General features: G+C 40.9%; 1 protein-coding gene across 1 annotated transcript; it reads right to left on the bottom strand.

The window, feature by feature from the left end:
* Positions 1-1,920: 1,920 nt before the first annotated feature.
* On the bottom strand, positions 1,921-16,122 carry slc17a7a (solute carrier family 17 member 7a). Its single transcript, XM_070923691.1, has 13 exons — positions 16,061-16,122; positions 7,659-7,911; positions 7,083-7,201; positions 6,723-6,837; positions 6,543-6,630; positions 6,181-6,267; positions 5,532-5,674; positions 5,201-5,350; positions 4,027-4,159; positions 3,058-3,168; positions 2,467-2,594; positions 2,303-2,372; positions 1,921-2,216 (listed from the first exon to the last, which is right to left on the bottom strand). The coding sequence occupies exons 1-13, from the start codon at positions 16,120-16,122 to the stop codon at positions 1,921-1,923; spliced, it is 1,755 nt and encodes a 584-aa protein (XP_070779792.1).
* Between the last annotated feature and the right edge of the window lie 793 nt (positions 16,123-16,915).

A 16,915-nucleotide genomic window follows, 5' to 3' on the forward strand; every position in this document is an offset into this window, starting at 1 on the left:
TTCTTGATACTTGAAAAAGAGCCGTTTGCAAATGTACTTTAAACTAAGTGTGTGTGTGACATGACCTGTGAGTACACACAGAATGCAGAAGTTGTGTTTGTGTGTGCATGTGTGTGTGCATGGCTTTATCTACTGTATGTGCAGGCGCAAAGAGATGTACTGTGCAGCTTGTACAGTACGACAGATCCTCTCCTGTATGAGAATGTCAGTGTCCTCTCAGGAGAAGCACCTCTTGACTCTCCTCTCCAGTACCCAGCTGTCAGTGCGTCAAGATGGAGATGGGCGCTGCCTTTAAAGGACATGAGAGGAGCTGATGTGATTGGCCATGACTGTTACCAAACTTTCACACCTACAGCCATGAAAATACCAAATAGTGTGCCACCACTCCCCCTGCACACTGCGCATGGTGCACATGACTGTGCTTGCATAAAATTAGCTGTGTGTGTGTGTGTTTGTGTGTAAAGAAGAGAGGGATGGCCGGGTACTGCACTGCTGTGCTCATTAAAACATGCTCACCGCACAATGTTTCAGCACCTGCACCCAACACAACAACACACTCACTGTCACACACACACACACACACACACACACACACACACACACACACACACACAAACACACACACACACACACACACACACATACACAGACAATCTGAAAAGCTTTGACCCACCAACTCAAACATGACTGACATTTACTGAAGACATGGAAACAGCTCCAAACAGAGAGGAGAGGACATCCTGTTAAATACAGGGAGGAGGACGGAGGGAGAGGCAGCCACAGAGACACAGAAAAAGGCAGAAACAGAGGCAGCACGTGCTGTGATGCCCGGTAATATTATATCCACGCTGGTTAATCGGTGGAACAGTTAAGCAACTATTACACTCTACTTGTCATTCTGGGCCACCTCTCTAATGGGAGCATACACACCAAATGGAAAGTCACAAATGTCAGATGATTACTCATGTGACCCATGAGCCCGGCTGGATGTGACCTAGTTAGGTCAGACCCAGGTGAGATTCAGCTAGACACCACATGCAGCTTTGTGCACAAGCTCAAACACACACCTTTGCACATTCAAATGCACACACATACGTAAAGGGGAGCCTGTTGTAACAAAAGCTTTACAGCTTTACACACACAAACACAGACTGATACAACATCTAAGCACCTTTTTTCCTCTTTGATTGAATCGTTTTTAGATTTCATCATATGATCAATATGATTTCTACTATGTCAGAGAGCCTTGAGACAAATGTAGACTAGACAAATAAGTGGGAGCAATGTACAGTAGTGACGTCACATTTTGTTTTTAGTCATTTGGACAATGTTGGAAGCTCAAAAGTTTTACGTTTTAAAAACGAGGCCCCAAAGGTGCTTTCCCAGCAAAAAAGTAAATGTGTGGCTTTCACATAAAAATTTAAATACAACACAATGCCAGTGGCTTGAGAGAGTTGCTGCACAGGCAAAAAGCCCACACACACACACACACACACACACACACACACACACACACACACACAGAATCTCCTCAGTGATGTCATGGAAACAGAGTGCCTGACCAATCACAACAAGCTCAGGAGCAGGAAGGAAGTCAGGGATATGAGTTCAGTTTTTACAAATTACTACTGTATGTGTATGTGTGCATTGGCCACTCTAACACCTGCATGCACATGCCTACACACACATACACACACACACACACACACACACACACACACACACACACACACACACACACACACACACACACACAATGGAATAAATCAGATCCATACTTTTGATATGTGCAATTGTAAATATTGTACAAAAGCACACAGCAGGTCCATTCAGTGTAGCAGTGACTCTCTTACAATCCCTTTCCAAAAACAATCTTCTTTCTTTATCTTGTTTTTTTAAAACTTGTATCACGTCAATCTTCTATGTCAGCTCCCTCTCCTCTTCTCCCCCGTACATATAAGAGTTGTATCCAGGCGGCTGCACATACTCCTCAGACTTATCCCAGTCCGACACCCATCCAGGCCCGGCTCCTCCTCCTCCGGCACCTCCTCCGTTAGAACCAACAACTGGTTGGCTCATGGCCCCATACTGCCCGCCTCCGTGGTAGAGCTCCTCTGTCTCATTGGCCAGTTCATCCTCATTGATGATACCACACTTCTCCTCGCTGGTGTCCTCTATGTCCGCCCAAGCCTGCTTTTCTCCTGATGCGAAGAGTCCTAGTGACAAAAACATATGATCAACGTTTAGACTGAGGTCGTCTGTACATGCCTCACAAAACACAATATTCAAAGTCAAGTCATACCATAGAAAATCACTCCTCCATAATGAACGAGGGCAGCTATAAGGAAGACATACTGCCACTCGTCACGTGTCTGAAATGATGTAAAAAGGTATAAAAGGTGCTTCAAACATTTCAAATGTTGTATACATGGCATTATAAAGTCAATACAAGTGAATGGTTTTTACCTTGTGTTTGGTCATGGCCCCCACTATGAGAGGACACACCATTCCAGATAATGTTCCCACCCCATTTGAGATGCCCATCAGTATGCTGGCATATCGAGGGGCGATATCCAAGTGATTGACATTAAACCCTGAGTGAAAGAACAAAAACAGTGCACAACTAATTTCCCCCAGTCCCCAAGATTTTCTTTTAACACTTAAGCAGATTTTCATAGTTAGGCCAAGTCAGCCCTCAGCAGTGTTAAAGGAATAGTTATGGGAAATAAGCTCATTCACTTCCTTGCCAAGAGTTAGATGAGAAGATTGATACCACTCTCATACTAGCTGTTTCCCCCTGTTTTCAGCTAAGCTAAGCTAAGCTAACCAGCTTCTGGCTGTAGCCTTATATTGAACAGACAGATATGAGAATTTTATCAATCTTCTCATCTAACTCTCTGCAAGGAAGTGAGTGACGGTATTTTCTAAAATGTTGAACTATTGCTGGGGCAGCAAGCCATTGTTAACATTCAATTTTTTCATAAATTGCTGATTTGATCATTTACACTGAACTCACTCAGACATAAATCAGATTTTCAGCATACTTGTTTCTCTTACCTGAGATAGCAAATCCACTGAAACCCACAGCGAGGACCAAGAAGGAAATGGCAACACCTTTTGAGTGCGAGTATCCCACCACCAGCAGGAGGGTGGCCTCCATTCCAAAACCTGAAACATGTCCATGTAAACACATCAAAAACTAGTGCAAGAAGGGAGGAATGAGGAAAACTATCCATGACTTTATTCTCCTGACATGAAGTAGTGTATTATTATGTTGTAATTTGCTGTTGTTAGAAATGTTGTTTATGCACATGCAGAAGAAACACTGATACAACCTTTAAGTTGTGCTAAAATATTAATATGATTCCAGTCCTGGAAGCTGCTGCACTTCAAACACTCTGAATGAGAGTTGCTGGCTAAAAGGCGCCAGACAAATGATGTTGACAATTATTAACAAATACAACTATAAAATGTCTTTTTATTTTTTTCAACAATGCTGCTCAGATTGATCCTTAGTTTGTCTCTAATTTTTCTGAATGTTGCTTTCACTACAGCAAAGGTGACATGCCATCTTCATTTCTACCTGACGACAAGATGAAGACAGTTCGGCTTAAGTGACATGCATGTGTCTGGATGTCTGTAAAATGTTACTTCATTATCAGATAAAGTGGTCAGATATTATGCCACACTTTGCCCAGACAGATGTCTACTCTAGTCAAAAGTTAAACTTTTACACAGACCATATTATTTTATTTTTACAGCATCTCAAAATATTCAAGGTCTCTCTCTCTCTCTCTCTCTCTCTGCATACCATCACATCATTCACAAACACAAACTCAAACAGTAGTCTAGTTGGGTTTGAACTGTCATAATGACATAATTTGAGGTGTTCTTAAGCAAACTCAGGTGATTCAGTGTGTCATTCTGTGTCTGCTCTACCATTGTCTTGAGCTTTCTGTCTTTCCCTTGTTTTCATTCCTCCTCACCCTCCTCCAGCTATCACCCTCTTCTGTTTGACACACTCACCTCCACAGTTCATGAGCTTCCTGACATTGGTGGTGGACATCAGGTTGTGGGTTCTTAGGTAGTCTGCCAACTGTCCTCCTATAGGCACGATGATTGTCATCACCAGATGGGGCAAAGCTGACACCATGCCCACCTGAAAGAGCAAAGAGGAGAGAGAGTGTGTATGAGAGCGAGAGAGTGTGTATGTGTGTGTGAGAAAGAGATTTCATTCCTAGAGTATTAGAAACAATGGGAGGTGGAAGGTAGAAAATCTCCTGTTTCGGTTTAAATGTGTTCTGACATCCAATCTAGATTTGTTTCATGAATACTTATAATAGCACATCAATCTGGATAATAGTAAATGTTTATGCTGGTTGGTGCTCCTTTGAGCTGAGATAATGTGATCTACATGATGACATAATATCAAAGACCATATATCTAGTCCGGCAGGGAATGCCTGTTTAATGCTGTCTCCCCCTCTCTCTACACTGTCTGCTATCAAGTGAAAGCTAAATACCCCCAAAGATACCAATAGCTTTGTCATGCCACCCCTCAGACTCTTACAGTCAGTCTTGTTTTTTAATTAAAGGTGGAAAAGATCGTTTCTACGTGAACTAAAGATAAACTACAGTATTTAAGTCCATAACTTACTGTAATCTTTACTGTTTGCAGTGCTTTGTAGAGATTGATAGTTTAACCCCCTGACACACCTCATAAAATTTGGATATGGGACTCACACAGACCCATACCGTAAAGGCGAATTCTGGTACTTTTCATTTTCTTAATTGTGGCTGTTATGACTATCATAGTAATGTTGCAGTGGTCAACTCCATTGTAAGGATTCAGGAAACATGACTCTGGCAAAGCAGTGTATATCACAGCAAGCAGCGCAAGCCTCCTAAAGCTTTCCAAATAAAGTTTTACTGGTTGAGGTGATGAGTACAAAGTTATTATGATCCATAGTCACAACAGCAACAATTATGAGAATAAGATCCAGGTTGAAACTTTAACTCCAGTTGAATTACCTTTGAGTGAAGCCTTAACACCTAAACTCTCCAGTGAAGTTGCCGTTGGCTGCAGTAGACTGTAGCCGTGCATATTTCAACTGTGAGTATACAAGGACGTTTCTGGAAAAACTCAAACTATAGCTTCTGTACAGAAAGTCTTAATAGCTTTATAGATGATATAATCTCACCTTGCTGATCTCAAAGCCAAAGACTTCTTCAAAGTAGGCCGGCTGGCTGATGAGCAGCAGGTAGAAGGTCCAGCTCCTGCAGAAGTTGGCCACAATGATGGCATAGACTGGCATGGAGGTGAAGAAGTGTCTCCATGGGGTTTTAAATTTCTGCCATCAAAAAGAATAAGATATTACTGGGATCCACTGACTTCACTCTGATGGATCAAGAACTATAGAGTCAGCTGAGTGAGAGAATAAATACATGTGTACATCCACACTCTCCGTGTTTGTGTGTAGGTCTAAGAGATTAGATTGATAGGCTACATATGAATATCATATAGTGCCATACATGGAGAGGATTAAGAAATGTCGCAGACTCTCCGATTGCATCTTCAATGTACTTCCTCTCCTCTGGTGTGATGGTGGGATGGGCTGCGGGACTCTCATACGACACCAGAATCCAGAACAAATACCAGAATATCCCAAAGCTGCCTGGGAGAGGGAGAGAGAGAGACAGCCACAGACATGGGTACAGTAGAGGAGGAGCAAGAGAGCCAGAATGAAAGGATACAGTAGTGAGAGAGCAAGAGAGAAAATGAGAAGTAGCTACTCAGACTTCCTTCCAGGTTGCTGTTAATGTTGTGAAGCTCAACTGTTGAGCTTTACAACATCAGTAGTAGGCTGGGAGGATATGTGTTTGGGGCATGCTGTTGAATGCTATAAGGAAGACTAGCACTAAAGAAGCTAATGTGCGGTTGCAAGTACTATGCAAATAACTTTTTATTCTAAATTTCAAAAAATGTAAGCCCCAAACCTTACACTTAAAGATTTTGAACACCTGATGCAGACACATAAAAACTCAGAAACAACAGAAACACACTAGTTAATGGATTTGGAAACATTTGAAAGAGTGCTAGTGTATGTATTAATATATTACTTGGCTGAACAGTCATAGCACTGCAGTGAGCGAACACATATTTGAACATAAGGGTACTAACCATAGACATAGAATACTGAAGGCCACCCAGTGTATTGCACCAGTATCCCAGCTAAAGGCATGGCCACCACCGCCCCCGCATAGGATCCTGAAAAGGCATCAAACATAAAGAAAAGCATTCATTCATTTTTCCTTATAATCATACAATCATTTCAGCGCTCAAAATGCTTAATATATATTGCTATTAAGTGGCCATGGAAATCCACGTCCAGTACTTTTAACCTCTTGAATCTCTGGCATCTCCATCAACAACGTCATGTTCAAACTCACAGAACTTAATTCTAGTGAAGATCCCAAAGTTTCTGCAGATATCAGAGGTATTGGATTTTTGGGGAAATGTGTCAGTAAGGTGTGAAACTTTACCACAAAAGGCTGTTGTGGCTAATCGACTTCTCTCAAGAGGAGGCGCCCACTTGGCCCAGATCCCGTGGCAGGCTGGATATGATACACCCTGAAGGACACAATACAGTCAGGGAGTCACTCATGCATAGTAGTTTTACACAGAGTCCTGCAAGCACATGTGCACACAGACACGTACTGTACCTCAACAAGGCCCTGGCATATCCTGACAAGTATGACGCAGCTGTAATGGCAGCGAGCAGCAGTTGGAATCAGCATGTTGAGGGTGGATGTGGCCACTATGGCAAAGCCAAACACTCTTAAACACACAAAAGACAAACAAGCTGCCTCAGATTGAATAGTCAACAGTAACAGCAGCACAAGAACGACAAGAAGAAACAAATGCTCCACTGACAAAGGATGAAGCTTCATGGTCGTGGTCTTACATTTGATTTTCATACCCAGCACAATTACCCAACTGTTACCAAATCAGCCAATTTATAGGAGACCAGATTACAGGAATGCCCATATTGGCGAAGATATTGTAAACGTGAAGACATTCACCTGTTGGCTGCAAATTTCCGACATATAAAGCCACCCGGGATCTGTGTGACGATGTAGCCCCAGAAGAAGGAGCCGTGGATCATCCCCACAGTCTCAGGGTCCCAGGTGAACTGTGCAGCCTGCAGACAAAGGAGATATTTGACTTTAACTTAATTAAATTCGAAATGTACTCATTTTAAAACAGAGGAGATAACTGGCATCAGGGCTTCCACGGTTCATGGACAAAGAAATATTCTTAAAGGTATTCGAACCTAAACATGTCTGTTCACCCAAGTCAGAGAGCAACCTCATTTTTTATTTTGATGACGGTACAAATGTACAATATATATGCTCACGGTGTATCACTCGTGCACTTTATAAGTACATGTGGCCTGAGATCAGTGTTTTCTCTATCATTCATTTCTTTGTTTCCGAAAAAAGAATATTTTCTGGCATTAGCCAAGTGCAGAAATGAAGCAGGCCATAGAGAAACAAAAACAAATCCTAAACAACATTTTCTAAATGTGAGTCTTGTCAAAGACAGACTGATACAGTAAAGGTGAGTCCAAAAGTTATGATTTCTGTTTGCTGACTTACCACAAGTACTTCCTTGTTGCCCTTGTAGACAGTATGGTCATTGACCATGCTTACAATGGCCACACCCAGGTTGCACCGGATGCCAAAAGAGATGCAGAATCCCAAGCCAGATAGGATGGCGATGATGTACCGCCTCGGCAAGCCAAAGCAGGTACAGTCCACCACCGGCATCTCCTTCTCCTCCACCAGCTCAGGACGGCCCTCCGCTGATAACTCAATGGTTTCTCCATTGGGCTGCCGCTTCTCAATCAGCCTGAGGGGAGACACAGAGAGAGCTTGCAGGAAAGGAGAACTACGAGCCATTTACAATATTTTCACAAATGCGTGGAAGATGTTATGTTTTTGTGGGGTTCACGTGTTATTTTGAGACTGTGGCAAGGAGTGTATATATCTTTTCTTCATGCATGTTTTTTGCTGCCGAGATTTTGGTGAATGTCTCTCTCTCTCTCTCTCTCTCTCTCTCTCACACACACCTCCATGCAGACAACATGCACCATGTTGTGGTTGTGTCTGACTCAGCGTGTCCCAGTGTGTGGAAGCAGCTGTCACTATAGCCGAGGAGCAGAGTTAGCTAGGACAGCACATTCCCCCAGTGTCCGCTCCTTCAGGATGCCTGGGACCTGCTGCCCTACTGGTGCTGTTCAAGATGTCCACTCTGTCTCTCAGACACAAACAGGAGCTCTCTGGAGACCGTCATCTAACCACATATTACTGGATGGACAGGCTTGTGTGTTTATACAGTGAGGTTATTCAGGCGGTATGTGAATGCACAGACAGATGAAAAAACAGAGATAATTAAAGTAGAGAAAGGCATGAATTTTTGTCTTTTAGATGGCCTGCTTAAAAAACATACCATCAGTTTGTACAAGTGCATTATGCTGATTTCCTGAAAAGGAGATTTTGTAGAAAAGCAGAAGCATTTACAGGTTTACAATTCACTGAACTGCAAAATGTTTCAAGAGAGTGTAATCAATATTTGAAGTGCTATTTCCAAAAATACATCCAGTCTGTATAGACGCTTTGATGTTTTGTCTAAAATGTTTTTTTGTCAACCAAGGACCTGTGTTTCAAATTATTTTGTATTACCTTGAAGTAATTTTTGTTAATTATCAGTTTGTCTTTGAAGAGACCAACGTTTGTTGTTATTTTAGGCTGTTACTCAAATTGTGTGAGACCAGTTTTTTCAAATGGCGAGAGTCACTTTTTTCCACGGGAGTCAAACAGAGAAGCCAGGAGAGCCGCCATCTGTGTATTACAGCCTCCATACTCTGAACTACACACCCCCACTATTAAACACAAACACACATGCATACAGCAGACTTAAGCACATGCTTTTTGCAGATAATTTTTCTCAGATTAAATCAGACATAGTGCCACACTTTCCAGTGTATATCTGTTTTAACTTGAGCGTGTGTGTTTTTGAGTATATGTGAATTCACAGCAAAATGCAGTCGTGTGTCAGTCGTCCACTTTCCATTGGGCTGATCCAGTTAGTCAATGAGCTGGAGAATTATGCACAGAAACAGGCACAATCACCACAAGGATTTGTTCCATGTGACGATGATGCATTTTTAAAAAGTTGTTTCAAATTTTAGCTTCAATAAGGTCCCCAAACCCCCCCCCCCCCCCCCAAGTCTTTATTGCATTGAATGCTGCTCTTTTCTTCAAGCAAACATTCAGGGGATTTCATCTCTCTCGGGCTCTTTGCACGCTGAAACTCCAAGATAACTCATTCACGCACGCAAACACAAGACAAGTCAGACTCTGATTTAATTATTGATGTGTTTTTGGGTGAGATAAATAATTCACTCTGGCTTTTACACCATAATCTGTCACTATCTATCTATCTGTTGGCCTGTCTGTCTGCTTCTCTGCATATACACTCTGTCTCATCCATCCAGTCGTTATATATTTCTTAGTTATGCATGTGGAATTCACTCCCTCCCCCACCATAATCTCTTCATACATCCATGCCAAAAAAATCAATAAATAAAAATGATAAAAGATATACCAGTATAATGATGTATGAATGAAACCTGGGTCCATCGTGAGATATTCTACTTGTCAAGTAAAACACAATGAACAGAAAAGTAGTACTTTGTTAAGCAACGTTTTGGAATTTGTAAGAGATTAGAGGGGCTGCATCCTCTCTCTCTCTCTCTCTCTCTCTCTCTCTTAATCTGTCACAACATTCAGATTAGGATTACAAAAATGATTTACTTCCGGAAATGAATATGGAGGGGCAGACTTGCGCTGGGCATGGTTCAGCATGCTTCTCCTTCTCTCATCACGACACACAGTTGAGTTCCTGCCTGCTTTTGATTCAGCTTTTTAGTCCTTTTTTAAGATCAGATTGCTTTCATTTACATGCAGTTATTTTATGTTTCAAGTCAAACATTCAATGATTTTTAAAATGTCATTTTTTTGGTCCATCTGTTACAAACACATCATATTTTTTTCTGTGTAAGTAAAGAGCTGGGTAAATATTCTATTTTTAATATTTCTCTGAGAAATTACCTGCTTGGTTTCAACAAAAGGACTGATACAAGCCTCTCTTCATTATTGTTTCAGCTACAGCACATGCAGGCACATCATATATATTTGATAGAAGGTGCACTGGCCTCTGGACATGGAGCTTTAGCATGTGCACCACAGCACATTAAACACAGGAAACAGAAAAATAACATTGTTACCAATTCTGTAAATTAAAGCAATAAGATGATCAAAAAGCTGATCAGACACAAAGGAAGGTGTGCGCATGTTTTCTGTTGAATCAGTTGGCCACACTCACGCTGCTGTCCTCTCTGTAGTGGACAAATGTGCTGACTTGCCCCCTGAGTGGAGCTCAGCATCCTACTTAAGAGTTAGTGAAGGTTGCAGAAGGATCCTCATTAAACCTCATGACAGATTGCAGCCTGACACCTACACATACGCTACCAGCTAACGAGGGTAGCCCATAGCAAAAATTACCGTTAATTACAGATGCTTCCCACTAAAGGGCAATCTCACACTAGTGCACATGGAAGTGTCTCAAAATAGCTGACTAGCTGAGGGTCTCCCTCTTCTAATATGGTTGTTTAATGTGGTAGTGAAGGAGTTTACTGGTACTTTCAGTTTACAAACAAATACAGTAATCTTGATTTAAATCAGCATTTGTCAGCATGTCTGCCTGCCAGCACAAACTTGTTAACTGTGTAAAAATTATCTCTGAGCAAGTAGAGGTATGAGACATACGTAGAGAAAAGCTTTGTCCCTGGACGTTTTCTACGACATACAGTGAGCTTCCTCTCAGCTGATGTAGCTTCTATGTTAGCATAGAGGACCTGATTGGTCTCAGCTGGCAACAATTAATGAGCGAGAGAGCATGAGCAGGCAGGAGTCCCGTGACCTCAGGCTCTCTGAAATATCATAATTACAATAGTAACAGGCTCAGCGGAGACTCAGTAACTACTCACACCTCAAACTGAGCTCATCTCTGTGCTTTTCACCTGAGCACAAGAAATGAAGTTCAACCTACAACATAAAACCTGAATATAATTCTGACACAAATGTTCAAATTCAAAACAATTTAGTCTAACAAATATAGACTTAATTTGGATTTCCACCTTGAATATTATTAGATGTTAAAGTGGTTATTTTCTTTAATCTTGTAATATTTTCTTGATTAATCAATTAATCATTTTGTTTATAAAACATCAGACAATTAGTAAAATAAATACCCAAGATGATGTACGTATACAGCTTATTTTATTCCGTTAACAGTCCAAAACCCAAATATATTTACTCAAAGAAATTTTGAAAGAGAAATCCTCAAATTTGATAATCTAATCTATAACCAGCAATTTGGGGGCATTTTGCTTAAACAAATGACTAAAGCTATTGTTTCATTATCAAAATAGTTGACAATTCATTTTCTGCCATCAACCCATCGAACAATTGAATAATCTACTAATTGCAGCTCTTAAGCATTAATGTGCAGGCCCCTCCTCCTGAGCCCACACACTTTCACATAATATATAATGTGAAACTCCTTAAGTATTATTCCTATTTACAGCCAATATGATAGTCCATTATTGTTTTTTTTTCATATGGAGGTGAAAGGAGTGACAATCTGCCTGGAGGTCACTTCTACTTAATCTTTTTTTCCATATTTGCTGTTAAATAGTGAGAAAATGTTTATAATTCTGACTAATTTGTGATTTTGCCTTCATATATCAGCTTTGAGAAAATAACACTGTGACTCTCATGTGCTGGTTGGTGACCTGGGACTTTTGTTACCCTGTATATTAAATTCACCAATTCACAGAGCGTTCGGCGTAATCCTCTCATAAGAGGATGATAGAGAGGGAGAAAGAGACAGCGAGGGAGGTTGACAGTAAAATATTATATAACGCCAGACGCCCTGGTCATTATTTGTCCACATCCGTGTGCTGATCTGTGCAGTATGTAAACTATGCTTTTCTTTCCTCATGTCAGCCCACCCACTTTATTCCTGTTGTCTAAAAGCTATTTCCCCCTTATTCGCCCTCTATTTGTAGGTCAGGTGTTTGGGTATATGGGCGGTAGCTTGAGGACTTTTTTAATTTTTAAATTGCAATTTCTGCAGCTATTTTGTAATTTCGATAGTGGTGTCTCCCCCTTCCTCCATGAGCCGCTCACTCTCCCTGAAGTGAACAGATTGGGTCTCAGTGGGACTGTGTCACCCAGGGAGACACCCTCCTCCCCATCCTGTCACACCACTTTTTTTTCTCTCTCTCTCCTGTGGACACACACACAACGTTCAAACACCCACACGTGTGACCTTCATAGACTTATTATCTAAATACTCACATAGTATAACTCAATCACTGTGTGAGTACTGACTGCATATGCACACACACTGCTTATTTCACTACCTTTACTGGACAGCTAACAACGAGCTGAGCTGGTTCAAAGATAAATTTAAAAAAAAACTTCTCTTCCTGTTTCTTTGCTTCCCAGTTCTGTTGTGTGCCACGGTGTTAAACCCAACAACGCATGGAGGCAGCGTAAATATGAAATACTGAAGCATTACTGACATCATGGATACAAATAGCATTGCTGCCAATATCCAGGCACGCTGAGTGGTTGCAGCTGATTTTCCAAACTGCTCAGCTCCTCTGACAGATCCATCATCTGCGTAAAGACCCATCAATAAACCTGTGTACATGTAGCCACTTCCACACACAACAATACAGGTCAAGAAAGTAACACACCGGCATGGACAGACATAAAGACAAAATATCAGGATAGAGAACACAAAGTCTCCAAAAGCACCCTGCCTGCCCCAAGGATTCACTGAGTGATGTTTTTCTTCCTCAATTACAATGACTGCCAGCAGAGTAATAATTTTTACACTTGACATCCAGCCCAATAGCTTTAACATTATCACTGCCATTGTCATAATCACAATGTTCATACTGTAATCATCACTACTGATGTGAGGTACTCATATCAAAAACGTTTTTAATATGTTTTTTCCCCTTCCATTATAAAAATAAATTGGACCACCCACAGTGTATTGTGCAAAAGTGACTAAGGTAAGTTAACTGCAATATTACATTTCACAGGTTTCCAGAAATGTGATGCAAACACCTCATTCATCAAGAAATCCCTCTGATTGTGCACATGCACAGAGAAATGAAGCCAAGTAGCAAAGCTGCACTGTCTCTGAGTGCACTTAAGTATTAAGGTCAAGAACATAGTGTAAAATATAATACAACAATTGACAATAATTCTTAAACTGATAAGAATTCTATTATTAAAATTGTGCCGAAAAGTTTCTTGCAGTTTGCCAAAGCCTAAATGGTAAAAAAAAAAAAGCATAGGTTCATCTCATTATTATCTGAATATTTTATTTAGACCACTTTTCAGACTGTGTAAGGTAGCTGAAAATGTAGCACTCCACCGCAAGTAAAATGGATTAAAAATGGATTACCTGTTATATTCTGTATTGCCTTGTGCGTAGTGAAACACAAGCTCTCCTTGTGTAACCATGCAATGCTGGAGATGAGAAGTCTTTTAATAAATCTATATGTGCCATTTTTATGAGATGCACAATGTTCGTGGGATACTATTAGCAATTAACTTTTGCACGCAGTCAAAATGGTGACGAGACGACAGTTGTATGATTATATTTCATGTAGTGCTGTGGAGTAGTTCCTTGGCATGAGGAGATGAATAGATGATATTTAGGCATTTATTTGAAGATGTTAAAGAGGGAATATAGGAGTAGAAATGTAGAGTGCACTTGACCTTACAGTGTGGAAGTTTATGCTTACCTAGTGGAGTTTAATATAGAAACAGGAGATGCATTCTGATGGAGAAAATGTTTAAATAATAGATGAACTCCTGGCTGCTTTCATCAGGAGGGATTTTGTCTATGAGGTGGTGAGATTGCACACAGACACACTCATCTTTCACACAGTGCAGGGACATCCTGTCTTCAAGATGCAACATATTCACACATGCACAAATTTATACACACACACACACACACACACACACATACACACACAAACACACACACACACACACACACACACACACACACACACACACACAAACACACACACACACACACACAGATGCATGCCTCAAAACATACAAATTTTCCACATAAATTTGAACAAAATATTCACTTTTTCTATTGAAACCACTGCCTGTACCTAACACTGTGTCCACATAAAACCAGAGTTCACTGGCTAAGCTGAGGAAACGCCCACTGAAACCAATCTGGATCCAATCTTCTACATCTCTCATAGCATCAGCTGTAGCCGTGCACATGCATGGCTCACGACCAGTCAAAGAGAAAATGCCTGAGATTTGCATGCCTTTTAATCTGGGAGACCCCGATAGGCTGGAAGTTGTCTGTGCTGGTGTCTCAATGGCTCAATGGATGGATAGAGGGATGGAGGATGGAGGAGGAGGGAGCGGCTGGAGGAAGTGACATGGGCAGGGATGGAGAGAGTGGGAGGGGAGAGTTTAGGGATTTGCGTGGCTCGACAGCTGGACTGAAAAACAGGCTATTTCAGGACGGGATTTATACGTTTGGTTGCTACCTCAAATCCTGAGAGAGCGAAAGCTTAAAGCAATGGTTATTGCATGAGGTTCTATCAGTGTCTTTAATCTCTCGGTTTTACTGAAATATTGTCAGCACATCAACCTGTGTTGCAACTTTTGTATTGATATTCAATGTATTTACATATATCCACCACTTTTTTTTTTTATGAATGAGAGACTGCTGTGTTGATCTTTTCTTTAAAAATTACACTGGCACAGACATGAACTAGGTCTCTGTGAATCAAGGTCTTCTTCATAAACCATCTCAAAAAACATCTACAAATTGCTTGTTTTGTCCAACCAACAGTCCACAACCAGAAATATTAAATTTCTATCACATAAGACAAAGAAAACGAAGTGGAACTGACTGAAGCTAGAAATACATTTTTGGCATTTGTGTGAGAGAAATTACTCAAAAGATTCATCGATTATCAAAATAGTTGCCAATTAAGTTTCTGTTGATTGACTAATCGATTAATCAACTAATGGCTTCAGCTTTGTATTACTAAAATGATTATTAACTTACATTGGCTTTGTTATACAGAATTAAGTTTCATAAAGTTAGTTTCCATGGTAAATGTCATGAATACTGGCATGAGATTTCATGGTTCATTGATGAAAGAAAGACAAAAGTAACTTCTGTCAGAGGATGCCCTGATAGAAGATGGATAGATAATTACTTTGGTTCCAGGTCGTGCTAATAACACACGGAAACATTATGTAACCACACTTTCTTCTCGTCTGAAACACCAATATACTCAATCCACTTTGAGCCAGGCCAAATCTGATAGGAGCCACAGAATCATTCATGATTTTTAGAAATCAATAAATGCAATAAAGCCTCACACCACAACAAGAAAACCTCCCTCTAGTCCCATATGCACTCAGTAGCGAGTTCACTGCACACTTGTACCTCGAAAACATCCCCATAATTGACTTCTATGGTAGTTTCTGCCATTATTTGTTTTTTTTTTAAAGCTATGAGAATGAACTATCCATGAAATGACAGCCAAACATTTTCTCCATCACTGTCAGCATTTTTAACCACTCAATCCAGTCACTACAATGTGCGCTGCGCAAAGCCGGACTTTTCCGCTAACAACATGCTGTTTGGGACATAAACCCAACAGTCGCCTCTTTTCCCAGTTAAAATCAATAACGAACTTTTTCTCAACTAGAGAGTTACTGTATGGAGGAGAGAGGATAGGAACCCGCAGCATGATGAACTGCTGTGTCCCGCACAACAAAACTATGCTCAGCAAACGCGTGAAAATGGGGAAAAGTCAGAGGTGGAGTCAGGAATATTTGAAATAGGTGTGTACCTGTGAATTTTCCCCAGAGTTTTGCCTGCGACCGCCTTAAACCTGTCTGGTCGGATCTCCATCCTTGCAGCTTCTTGACCCAGCCGGTGTGCTGATGTCCCGCGCGCCCTCCTGTCCTGCCTGAACGCGCACAGTCTTCCCTCTCTCTCCCTCTCTCATCCCTCCCCACCCACACTAGCCTCCACTTCACTCACAGATAGATAGGCCACAGAAAGGTGCAGACGTTTCCGGTTCACGGTAAGAAATTACATGCAGCTTGAGGTCTTCATTGGACGTATAGATTATGGGAATACATATGATATTGAATATTCAAGTCGTTTGTGCCAAGTCTAAACTCATGGTCCACGTTTAAGAGAAAGAAAAGAAACACAAGTTGAAAAGACAAACTAAACTCAATAAGGCTGTGGCACAAACAATATGGCTTCTATTATGATTTATTATGTTTTGGATAAAGTGGTATAATTAGGCATTCCTTTGTAAGTATGTGTTGGGGAAGAAAGTTTTGGTTTGCCATTTCAAAGGGCTCTTTGCACTGCAGCCCCTTTATTCTATTATCTGGCAGGATGCTTTCATCTCTCATGATTTCTGTAACTGAAATTTGCCCTTTAAGCCCTTTAGCAACGTCACAGTCACAGATTTAAGTTTACTTTTGCAAGGGCCTTCAGTTTCATGAAAAATTACAAAACCGCCATAAACATTTATTTTACTCTTTCTTAACCCAAATACACATGAAATATCATAATGTCCATACATAACGACCTCATGAATATTATCTGTGATCTTTTGAAGCATCAGTTTGAGTGATGTGCAAATCATAAAAAGGCACATCCAGTCAGGTTGCTGCCATCTAGAGGT

The sequence above is a fragment of the Enoplosus armatus genome, chromosome 17, assembly GCF_043641665.1.
Source record: "Enoplosus armatus isolate fEnoArm2 chromosome 17, fEnoArm2.hap1, whole genome shotgun sequence".
Lineage (NCBI taxonomy): Eukaryota > Metazoa > Chordata > Actinopteri > Centrarchiformes > Enoplosidae > Enoplosus > Enoplosus armatus.